Source organism: Mustelus asterias, chromosome 28, assembly GCF_964213995.1.
Source record: "Mustelus asterias chromosome 28, sMusAst1.hap1.1, whole genome shotgun sequence".
Classification (NCBI taxonomy): domain Eukaryota; kingdom Metazoa; phylum Chordata; class Chondrichthyes; order Carcharhiniformes; family Triakidae; genus Mustelus; species Mustelus asterias.
The window spans coordinates 2,888,170-2,900,514 of NC_135828.1; the positions used below are offsets into that span (position 1 = coordinate 2,888,170).

Below are 12,345 nucleotides of genomic sequence, written 5' to 3' on the forward strand. Positions count from 1 at the left end.
TGGGGTTTTCAAAGTCAGTAAGGTTGGCAAGGAGATAGTATGAGGAAAGAATCTTGTATTAAAGGAGCTGTAAAATATTCCACAAATAGTTGTTAACTGTGATATGGAACCATTGAGATGAAGGCAAATGAACAAGAGAGAGGGTCATTCATCTTTGACATTTCTTATCCCAGAGAGCAGTGGAGATTGTGTTATTGAATATGTTTCAGACTGGCTTAGACAGATTTTTGATCTGCAAGAGAATCAAAGATTATGGGGTGCAGGCAAGAAAGTTGAGGCCACAATCAGATCAGCCATGAACTTACTGAATGATGGAGCAGGCTCGAGAGGCTGAATTGCCTCCTCCTGCTTCTATTATGCTGTGTTAATAGACACTGCCCATGATTGTGCAATATTTTCAGAAGAAAAGCTTTTGGGGGAGCAGGGGTAATTTCTCCAACTGGTCTTGGTTTGAGTTAGGACATGGGTAACAGAGTTTTGAATGGCCTCAAGTTTACAGAGAGTAGAAGACTTGGAAGCTGCCAATGGGATTACTTTACAGGAGACAACTAACCTGATCTGTGGTAAAAATTGAATCTTTAAGATGAAATTACAAAGTATTTTAATGAAAAGGTAATATTTAGAAGGAGCTGACATGAATTTCTGAAAGGATGATCACGCTTGACAAGCCTGATTAAATTATTTGAGGAAGTGACAGATATGCTGGATGGGGGAAATGTAATGGTAGTGGATGATATGGACCTTCGGACCACTGGGGGAGGTTAAGGAATTTTGTGGTCAGGAGGAAATTGGATTTTATGATGGTTAGAAGCAAGGAAACTGGAGAATCGAAGTTAAGATCAGCTAGTGTGCAGTGGACACGATTGTCTTTTGGTATCCCGCCTCTTCACTAATCTAATCAATGATCTAGATTTAGGGCTAGAGTGAGTGCTGTCAAAATTTGCATGATTTCAAAATAGGCATAATTAACCATTCTGAGAACCAAAGGATGTTACCAAGAAATATTGAAAAGATGGTGGAAAAGGCAAAAATGTGACGCATGGAATTCAATTTCATAACTGCGAGAGTGACACATGTTGATGTAAAATACCATCTCAAGTGGATAAAGCCATTTTAAGATAGAAGCTAATGGTAAGAAATATTAAATCAACAATACAAGATGTAATTGATATCTGCATAAAAATTACTTGGGTAACCATTTTGAGTCCTGTCTGCCAATCTGGATGCCACATCATAGGAAAGATGTCAAAGCAATAGAAAGAGTACAATGCAAGCTCACTAGGGTGCTGCCTTGTATCAGCAAATACATCGGCACGATGGCACAGTGGTTAGCACTGCCTCGTAGCACCAAGGGCCCAGGTTCGATTTTGATCCCAGCCTTGGGTGACTGTGTGGAATTTGCATGTTCTCCCTGTGTCTGCATGGGTTTCTTCTGGGGTGCTCCGGTTTCCTCCCACAGTCCAAAGATGTATAGGTTAGGTGGATTAGCCCTGGTTAATGTGTGGGGTTACATGGATACGGTGGAGGGGAGAGCCTGGGTGGAATGTCCTTTTGGAGAGTCAGTGCAGACTTTCTGCACTGTAGGGATTCTATGAATATGAAGAAGGACTTCCAAAATTGGAGCTGCGTTTTGTTCAAACGGAGATTACACGGTGATTGAATATGCTTAGAATTATGAAAGTCTAGTATAAATAGATAGAAACAGACTATTTCCAGTGATTGAAGGGTCTAGAATGAGGAGGCATAGATATAGGATTAAATAAAAGAGATTTAAGATTGAGATCAGGATAATCATACTTCTTTACACAAGAATCATGAAGCTGTGATTGAAACGGAACATGTTGTGATTGCAAGATAAGTTAGACGGGTGGTTGAAGCCGGCTGAGAAAAAGACAGGCACGTAGAATTTTACCAAGGAAACTGTATGATTACAGAACTCCTGACGGAAATTATTCTGAGATCGGAGATATTGAGTTATATTTTGCAGTTTGTGAGCTGCCTTGAAATAGAACAGCGTACGATTTGGTTTCGCCTGACAAACCTTCATTTTAGGTTTTTTCTCGTTATTATTCTGCAAAAGATAGCCTTGTGAGAATGTTTAACTCAGCGAATACTGAAAACTGTAATTATAGATTTGGACCACACTGTATAAAGGTATTTTTGACATGTTTTTCTTCAATATAAATTTGACATAGAATCCCTACAGTACAGAAAGATGCCATTCGGCCCTTTGAGTCTGTACCGATAACAATCCCATCCAGGCCCTATTCCCGGAACCCCACACATTTACCCTGTTAATCCCCCTGACACTAGGGTCAATTTTAGCATAGCCAATCAACCTAACCCACACATTTTTTTGGACTGTGGGAGGAAACCAGAGCACCCAGAGGAAACCCACGCAGACATGGGGAGAAAGTACAAACTCCACGCAGGCAGTGACCCGAGGCTGGAATCGAACCTGGCTCCCTGGCGCTGTGAGGCAGCAGTGCTAGCCACTGTGCCACTATATTCTTTATAGCTTTGGGGCAAAATAATGTTCAGAGATAAAACCTTTTAGAGAGCCTTTTAGAAAGATGCAAAAGGTGAACTGCATTTTGTGCACTATTTAAATGTTACATCTTAGTTCAATGTGCAAACCGTAAAGGGAAAGCAATGATAATGTTTCCCAACAAAGTTCTCAAACATTGTGTGAGATACTTTGGACAATATGGCCGTCTAACTTAATTATGATCAAGATGGGTTGTGCATAATTATCTTGCACAGGAAATTGTTTAGGCGCCTAATTAAATTTGAATAACAGCAAAGTCTCGTACATGACCAAACAGCAATTTTATTAATTCGGGAGAAATAAGTGATAAAGTTGTCAGTGTCTGTGTCGTGGATGCCTGACAGAGTGGGAGCTTTGTTGATTTTCATGGGAACCAATTCCTTTCTGTTTTGTCCCTTTTGTGCAGTAATCAAGCAATCCGTATGATGGAAAGACGTGAGAAACCCACGCCTGACATGTTTGGGGAGCTTCTGCAGAATGCAAGCACAATGGGTGATCTGAGGAACTGTCCGGTGTGTGTCTATTCAATCCTATTTCTCATTATCTATGATCATTTAAATACAGAGGAATCACTGCAATTGAATGCATTTACCTTGTACCTTAAGAGATGAAAATCATCTAATAATGCAGTTATTTTATAGAGCTGCTTTACTGCAAAGCAATTCTCTAATGCATTGATGTTTGTCATGTTGCCGGTTGTAGTTTGAATAATACCCTGACAACAGTCCGGTCACTGTGCAGGTGCCCTTTTGTTTCTATACAATTGTTTGAAAGTCACCACTTGATATTTGGCAGCTCGGTCCTAACCCATTGGTTGGGGAAGATCTGCACAGGGCAGTGATCAGAATACTGCATTCCTGGCCTGGGAATATCCATGCAGCATTTCTTCAGTGTGTACAAACTGCCAGCAGATTTGCTGGTGACATGCAAGTTCAGTGTTTACTTATGAATTGTGATGAAAAGGTACAAGAAAAAACTGATTTTGAAATTGAAATAAATTGGACAGAGTTGAACAGAAAATAAAAATATTAGTATTTTGTGATGCAATTTAATCATTTTCTCAGATTTGTTTTCTAAGTCTCTTGCCTCGACTGCGGTATTTTGGCATCATTAATGCACCACTATGAAACCTGTTTAGAGGCAACTTAATGACTTGTTGATATTCCTTTGTGCTGAAAATGTCCAACTCCATGGTAATTCTTACATCCTTTGGAGATGGTTTGAGAATGTAAATGGAATCTCAATGACTACAGTTCATTGTTGAATATGAGAAGTTCAATGGCTGGAAGCAGTTTGTTTCTGTCTCCTGACCAGACTCCCAAATAACACTGGTAATAAAAAATGAGTAAGAAGTTTAACAACACCAGGTTAAAGTCCAACAGGTTTATTTGGTAGCAAAAGCCACACAAGCTTTCGGAGCTGCAAGCCCCTTCTTCAGGTGAGTGGGAATTCTGTTCACAAACAGAGCATATAAAGACACAAACTCAATTTACATGAATAATGGTTGGAATGCGAATACTTACAACTAATCAAGTCTTTAAGAAACAAAACAACATGAGTGGAGAGAGCATCAAGACAGGCTAAAAAGATGTGTATTGTCTCCAGACAAGACAGCCAGTGAAACTCTGTGGGGGTTACAAATAGTGGGACATGAACCCAATATCCCGGTTGAGGCCGTCCTCGTGTGTGCGGAACTTGGCTATCAGTTTCTGCTCAGCGACTCTGTGCCGTCGTGTGTCGCGAAGGCCGCCTTGGAGAACGCTTACCCGAATATCAGAGGCCGAATGCCCGTGACCGCTGAAGTGCTCCCCAACAGGAAGAGAACAGTCTTGCCTGGTGATTGTCGAGCGGTGTTCATTCATCCGTTGTCGCAGCGTCTGCATAGTTTCCCCAATGTACCATGCCTCGGGACATCCTTTCTTGCAGCGTATCAGGTAGACAACGTTGGCCGAGTTGCAAGAGTATGTACCGTGTACCTGGTGGATGGTGTTCTCACGTGAGATGATGGCATCTGTGTCGATGATCCGGCACGTCTTGCAGAGGTTGCTGTGGCAGGGTTGTGTGGTGTCATGGTCACTGTTCTCCTGAAGGCTGGGTAGTTTGCTGCGGACAATGGTCTGTTTGAGGTTGTGCGGTTGTTTGAAGGCAAGAAGTGGGGGTGTGGGGATGGCCTTGGCGAGATGTTCGTTTTCATCAATGACATGTTGAAGGCTCCGGAGGAGATGCCGTAGCTTCTCCGCTCCGGGGAAGTACTGGACAACGAAGGGTACTCTGTCCACTGTGTCCCGTGTTTGTCTTCTGAGGAGGTCGGTGCGGTTTTTCGCTGTGGCGCATTGGAACTGTTGATCAATGAGTCGAGCGCCATATCCTGTTCTTATGAGGGCATCTTTCAGCGTCTGGAGGTGTCTGTTGCTATCCTCCTCATCCGAGCAGAGGGCTTGTCCGTAGGGGATGGCTTCTTTAACGTGTTTAGGGTGGAAGCTGGAGAAGTGGAGCATCGTGAGGTTATCCGTGGGCTTGCGGTACAGTGAGGTGCTGAGGTGACCGTCCTTAATGGAGATGCGTGTGTCCAAGAATGCAACCGATTCCGGAGAGTAGTCTATGGTGAGTCTGATGGTGGGATGGAACTTGTTGATGTCATCATAGAGTTGTTTCATGTTGTTTTGTTTCTTAAAGACTTGATTAGTTGTAAGTATTCGCATTCCAACCATTATTCATGTAAATTGAGTTTGTGTCTTTATATGCTCTGTTTGTGAACAGAATTCCCACTCACCTGAAGAAGGGGCTTGCAGCTCCGAAAGTTTGTGTGGCTTTTGCTACCAAATAAACCTGTTGGACTTTAACCTGGTGTTGTTAAATGTCTTACTGTGTTTACCCCAGTCCAACGCCGGCATCTCCACACAATAAAAAATGAGACATACTCTCAATCTTATTCAAATCATTTGAAGTGGTTTCATGATATAAACACAGTTCAAGCATTTGTAGTTAAAATGTTATGTGCCTCGTCCATTTGCAAAATGCATTGTTTGTCTTTGGATGAATATTTTGATCTAAATCAACAAATCCATTTAACTTAAAGGCGTATTCACAGTTTAATTTTGAAAGGTATAAATAGAATGCCATATTTTTGTAAGAACTAATAACCTCCCCCTTCCCCCAAAAAGATTAAAGATCCTGACGAGTCGAGAGTGAATTTGATGCCACTTACATCTACAGGCATGTAGTATCGAACCATTGCTTTAGCTTCACCTAGCTGCCCTACCCATCCAATGTACCTGAAAGTCTTAAATACAGATCAATTTGAGATCCGCTCCTATATTGTGTTGAATATAAGGATACAGTTGATTTATTTCAACTTGATTTAAGTTTCAGTAGTCTTGTGGAATGTTGCTGTTCTCCCTAGCAACAAGCCAGTATACTGAAGCCGTAAAGCTGAGAAGCAATGTATTTTCATAGACCATGGCTGAAGATTTCCCTCTTTTGTTTTCTGATTATTAAAGATTGTTAGCATTTTTCTGAGATTTGCTGAAATTTCCTTTGCCCCATTTGGTTTTAGATTGATGTAACTTGACAGAAGCTGATTCGTTGAAATCTGTACATACATCATGTTAATCCTGAGTGTATGTTACAAATAATTCATTGATGAGAAGGACAGTATCTGGTCTTATCAATAGTAGTGTACAGCAGCTCCAAGAATATTTTCAAGTAAAACAACTGAAAACGTGGCCATTTCAACTCATTTAGACGCTTGAGATGTATGTAGAAAATAGAAGAAGGAGTAGACCATTCAGCCCTTTGAGCCTGCTCCACCATTATGATCATGGCTGATCATCAAATTCAATACACTGATTTCACCCCCCCTTCACCTCATATCCCTTGATCCCTTTAGCCCCAAAGCTATATCTAATTCCTTCTTGAAATCACAGAACATTTTAACCTCAATTATTTTTTGTGGTAGTGAATTCTACAGATTCACCACTCTCTCTCGGTGAAATATTTATCCTCACCTCAGTCCTTATCCTCAAACTATGACCCCTAGTTCTGGAGTCCCCCACCATCGGGAACATTCTTTCTGAATCTACCCTGTCTGATCCTGTTAGAATTTTATAAATTTCTACGAGACGCTGTCTCACTCTTCTAGATCCCAATAAATATAAACGTAACCAACTTAATCTCTCCTCATATAACTGCTAACCCAGGAATCAGTCTGGTAAACATTCGCTGCACTCCCTCTATCACAAGAACATTCTTGCTCAGATAAGGGACACCAGAACTGCAGTCAGTACTCCAGGTTGGCCTCACTAATGCCCTATATAACTGCTGTAAAATATCCCTATTCCTATATTCAAATCCTCTCGCTATGAAGGCCAACAAAACATTTGCCTTTTTTATTGCCTGCTGTACCTGCGCAATTACTTTCAGCGACTGATGTACGAGGACACCAAGGTCTCGCTGAGTATCTTCTCCTCTCAATTTACACCCAAACATAATAATCTATTTTCCTATTTTTTCTACCGAAGTGGATAACCTCACATTTATCCACATTATACTGAATCTGCAATACATATGCCTCCTCACTCAGACTGTCCAAATCACACTGAAGCATCTCTGCCTTCTCCTCACCCTCCCACCCAACTTTGTATCATCTACAAATTTGGAGATAATATATTTAGTTCCCTCGTCCAAATCATTAATATAGAATGTGAACAGTTGAGGTCCTAGCACAGATCTTTGCAGTACCCCACTAGTCACTGCCTGCCAATCGGAATAAGACCCATTTATTCCAACTCTTTGCTTCCTGTCTGCTAACTAGCTTTCTATCCATCTCGAGACACTACCTGGAATCCCATACCCTTTAACTTTACATAGTAATCTGCCGTGTGAGACCTTGTCAAAAGCCTTCTGAAACTAAATAAACCACATCCACCGGTTCTCCCTGGTCAACATAGACGATCTGGAGGAGGGGACCGAGTGTAGGGTAACAAAGTTTGCGGATGACACAAAGATGAATGGGAAAGCAAATTGTGTGGAGGACACAGAGTCTGCAGAGAGATTTGGATAGGCTAAGTGGGTGGGCAAGGATCTGGCAGATGGAGTATAACATTGGTAAGTGTGAGGTTATCCACTTTGGAAGGAATAATAGTAAAATGGACTATTATTTAAACGGTGAAAAATTACAACATGCTACAGTGCAGGGGGACCTGGGGGTCCTTGTGCATGAATCACAAAAACTCAGTTTGCAGGTGCAGCAGGTAATCAAGAAGGCAAATGGAATGTTGGCCTTTATCGCGAGAGGATGGAGTATAAAAGCAGGGAGGTCATGCTGCAACTGTACAGGGTACTGGTGAGGCCGCATCTAGAGTACTGTGTACAATTTTGGTCCCTTTATTTAAGAAAGGATATATTAGCTTTGGAGGGGGTACAGAGAAGGTTCACTCGGTTGATTCCGGAGATGAGGGGGTTAGCTTATGAGGAGAGATTGAGTAGTCTGGGCCTGTACTCATTGGAGTTTTAGAAGATTGAGGGGAGATCTTATAGAGACATATAAGATAATGAAAGGGCTCGACAGGGTAGAAGCAGCGAGGTTATTTCCACTTACAATGGAAACAAGAACTAGGGGGCATAGCCTCAAAATACGGGGGAGTCCATTTAGAACAGAGTTGAGGAGGAACTTCTTCTCCCAGAGGGTAGTGAATCTTTGGAATTCTCTGCCCAATGAAGCAGTAAAGGCTACCTCGTTAAATGTGTTTAAGTCACAGATAGATAGATTTTTAACCATTAAGGGAATTAAAGGTTATGGGGAGCGGGCGGGTAAGTGGAACTGAACCCACTATCAGATCAGCCATGATCTTATTGAATGGGGGACCAGGCTTGAGAGGCTAGATGGCCTACTCCTGCTCCTATTTCTTATGTCTTTATGTTAACTCTACTTTTTACATCCCCAAAGAATTCCAGTAGATTTGTCAAGCATGATTTCCCTTTTGTAAATCCATGCTGACTTTACCTGATTATACCACTGCTTTCCAAATGCTGTGCAATGAAATTCTTGATAATAGACCCCAGCAACTTTCCTACCACCGACATTAGCCTCGTGAGCATTTGATTAGACGTGAATATTTATTGACTAGACCTCGAGGCATTAAATTAGTTAAACGTTACCTACTGTAATATAGTGAAAACTGGGTGAAATAATTCATCAAATTGCCCATATGGATGATGAATCCTGAAGTTAACGTTCAGAATATATTGCATTGATGCTGAGCTTATTATTGCTCTTGACTGGTAATCGATCATTGCCAGTAGTTAATTAGAAACTGGAAAGACTGCCTTAAAAGATGTGACAAGTGTATCCGTTACCTTTTGAACATGCATGTAGTATATCACAATGAGTAATGTCCTTTTATTGATCAGTGTAACCGGCTCAACAGAAACTGTACATTTCAGTTATTCATAGTTTTATAATGAAAATTGCAAGTTTTTGTGCATATTTTATGAATATTAAATGAACAATGTTTTGGACTTTTGCTCAATTACACCAAACAAAACCTGAGACTGCCCAGTATATTTTTTAATCTATTAATATACAGTCTTTCCATTTCAACATGTAGTCAGCATAAGAAATTATTTCAGCTTTGCAGCTGAGTAAATTTTTCAATTATTCTATTAAGTCTGAGAAAAGTGGTCGAGTGTGCCATTTTAATCACACACAAAGCTTTCATAATACTAATCTTGTAGTAATGCAAGTCACTGCTGACATTTTTTAAAGTTAATTAAAATTTGTAGTCAGATTGATTCTTGATCAACCACCCCCACAAACAGCTGAAAGCTCCATCACCCGTGGGACTCTGAATGGGGATTAATAGTCATTTTTACTGGCTGACCTATTTCCGCCTCCTTCCTTACGCTGGGCAATAAACCTTATTGCAACATTCAGTAGACTTGGCTGAGGCTGAAAGTTGAACCTTGTGCTTTCCTGGTCTTTGTGCTCACTGAGCTGTTCGGGGAGCTTCAACTTTTATACTGCGTCTTCAGTGGCCTAGTAAAGGGAAGAAAAGTTATTTATATATACTGCAGTTGTTTGAATAGTATGTTATTACAGTAACTTTAATGTTGACTTAAACTAAATCTGATGAGATTGCAAAGGAATCACCTGGAGCAACTTGCTGTCATCTACCTCTGCTCTGCCTCTTCATTGTCAACTCTTTTTTTTCTCCCCCATTGTTGTGAGAGATACCTGGTTTCCACCAGATGCCTCATTAGATGAATGAAATTGGAGACTAATCACAGTATGGGAGTGAACCAGCAGCTGACTATGCTGACACAGCACATTTAGGTTTGTAGGCTGCACTGTTGTATAAAAAAGGTTTCCTATTTGAACAGAACAACAACGGGTGATCTTCAAGGAAATTTTCAGACATGCTGAGTGCATTCCAACAAGGTAGGAGAACCAAAGGCCATTGGATGAAGAGGGAGATAGAGTATAATGAAACAAAAAGAGGGTGCATGATGCCTGTCAGGTGAATTCTTCAAGCGAGAACAAGACCAAGTACGATAAATTGAGAAGGAAAGCGAAGAAGAAAATAAGACTGACAAAGTGCGAATATCAGAATGTGACGGCAGTTAACATAGAAGGGAATCCAAAAATCATCTGCCAGCATGTAAAGAGTCAACAGATAGTTAGTGGCAAGGCTGGACCTGTTAAAGACAAAGAGGGCGAAGAATGCTTAAAGCTACAGAGCGAAGCCAGAAAACGTACAAAGAAAATTACAGCACAGGAACAGGCCCTTTGGCATACCAAGCTTGCACCGGCCGTGCTGGGGACCATATCCCTCCATTCCCATCCTATTCATGTGTTTGTCAAGACGGCCCTTAAAAGTCACTATCGTATCTGCTTCCACTATCTCACCCGGCAGCGAGTTCCAGGCACCCATCATTCTCTGTGCAAAAAAAACCTGCCTCGTACATCTCCTTTAAACCTTGCCCCTCGCACCTTACACCTATGCTCCCTAGTACTTGATTCTTCAACCCTGGGAAAAAGCTCCTGACTATCCACTCTGTCCATGTGCCTCATAATCTTGTAGACTTCTATCAGGTCGCCCCTCAACCTTCGTCATTCCAGTGAGAGCAAACCAAGTTTCTCCAACCTCTCCTTATAACTAATGCCCTCCATATCAGGCAACAATCTGGTAAATGTTTTCTGTACCCTCTCCAAAACCTCCACATCTTTCTGGTAATATAGCGACCAGAATTGAACACCTATATTCCAAATGCAGCCTAACTAAGGTTCTATAAAGCTGCAACATGATTTGCCAATTTTTAAACTCAGTGCCCTGGCTGATGAAGGCAAACATGCCGTATGCCTTCTTGACTACCTTCTCCACCTGCATTGCCACTTTCAGTGCCCTGTGTACCTGTACACCCAGATCCCTCTGCCTATCAATACTCTTAAGGGTTCTGCCATTTACTGTATATTTCCTATCTGTTATAGACCTTCCAAAATGCATTACCTCACGTTTGTCCAGATTAAACTCCATCTGCCATCTCACCGCCCAAGTCTCCAACCGACCTGTATCCTCTGATGGTCCTCATCACTATCCGCAAATCTACCAACCTTTGTGTTGTCCGCAAACTTACTAATCAAACCAGTTACATTTTCCTCCAAATCATTTTTATATGTTACAAAGAGCAAAGGTCCCAGCACTGATCCCTTGTCACAGCCCTCCATTCAGAAAGGCACCCTTCCACTGCTACTCTGTCTTCTATGACCGAACCAGTTCTATAGCCACTTTGCCAGCTCACCTCTGATCCCATGCGACTTCACCTTCTGCATCAGTCTGCCATGAGGGACCTTGTCAAAGGCCTTACTGAAGTCCATGTGGACAACATCCACTGCCCTATCCTCATCAATCATCTTTGTCACTTCCTCGAAAAACTCGATCAAGTTAGTGAGACACGACCTCCCCTTCACAAACCATGTTGCCTCTTGCTAATATGTCTATTTATTTCCAAATGGGAAGAAATCCTGTCTCAAAGAATCCTCTCCAATAATTTCCCTACCACTGATGTAAGGCTCACCGGCCTGTAAGTACCTGGATTATTCTTACTACCCTTCTTAAACAAGAGAAGAACATTGGCTATTCTCCAAACCTCTGGGACCTCCCCTGTACAGTAGGAAGTCTCACAACACCAGGTTAAAGTCCAACAGGTTTATTTGGTAACACAAGCTTTCGGAGTACTGCTCCTTCTTCATCAGGTGAGTGAGGAGCTGTGTTCACAAACAGGGCATATATAGACACACATTCCAACCATTACCTTGTAAATTGAGTTTGTGTCTTTACAGGTTATCAAGTCTTAAAGGTACAGACAATGTGACTGGAGAGAGGGTTAAGCACAGGTTAAAGAGATGTGTATTGTCTCCAGCCAGGACAGTTAGTGAGATTTTGTAAGCCCAGGCAAGTCGTGAGGGTTACAGATAGTGTGACAGGAACCCAAGATCCTGGTTGAGGCCGTCCTCATGTGTGCGGAGCTTGGCTATCAGTTTCTGCTCAGCCATTCTGCGTTGTCGTGTGTCGTGAAGGCCGCCTTGGAGAATGCTTACATAAAGATCAGAGGCCGAATGCCCGTGACTGCTGAAGTGTTCCCCGACAGGAAGAGAACACTCCTGCCTGGAGTGACCATGCAGACGCTACGACAACGGATGAGTGAACACCGCTTGACAATCACCATGCAGGAGTGTTCTCTTCCAGTCGGGGAACACTTCAGCAGTCACGGGCATTCAACCTCTGATCTTCGGCTAA

At 41.9% G+C, this 12,345-nt stretch overlaps 1 protein-coding gene across 5 annotated transcripts in view; it reads left to right on the plus strand.

The window, feature by feature from the left end:
* Nucleotides 1-12,345, plus strand: part of usp54a (ubiquitin specific peptidase 54a) — a 132,327-nt gene that overhangs the window by 79,687 nt on the left and 40,295 nt on the right. For all 5 annotated transcript variants that reach the window (XM_078199341.1, XM_078199339.1, XM_078199342.1 and 2 more), the window contains exon 7: nt 2,955-3,060. In XM_078199341.1, coding sequence (XP_078055467.1) covers nt 2,955-3,060 — 106 coding nt within the window. The remainder of the gene's footprint in view (nt 1-2,954; nt 3,061-12,345) is intronic.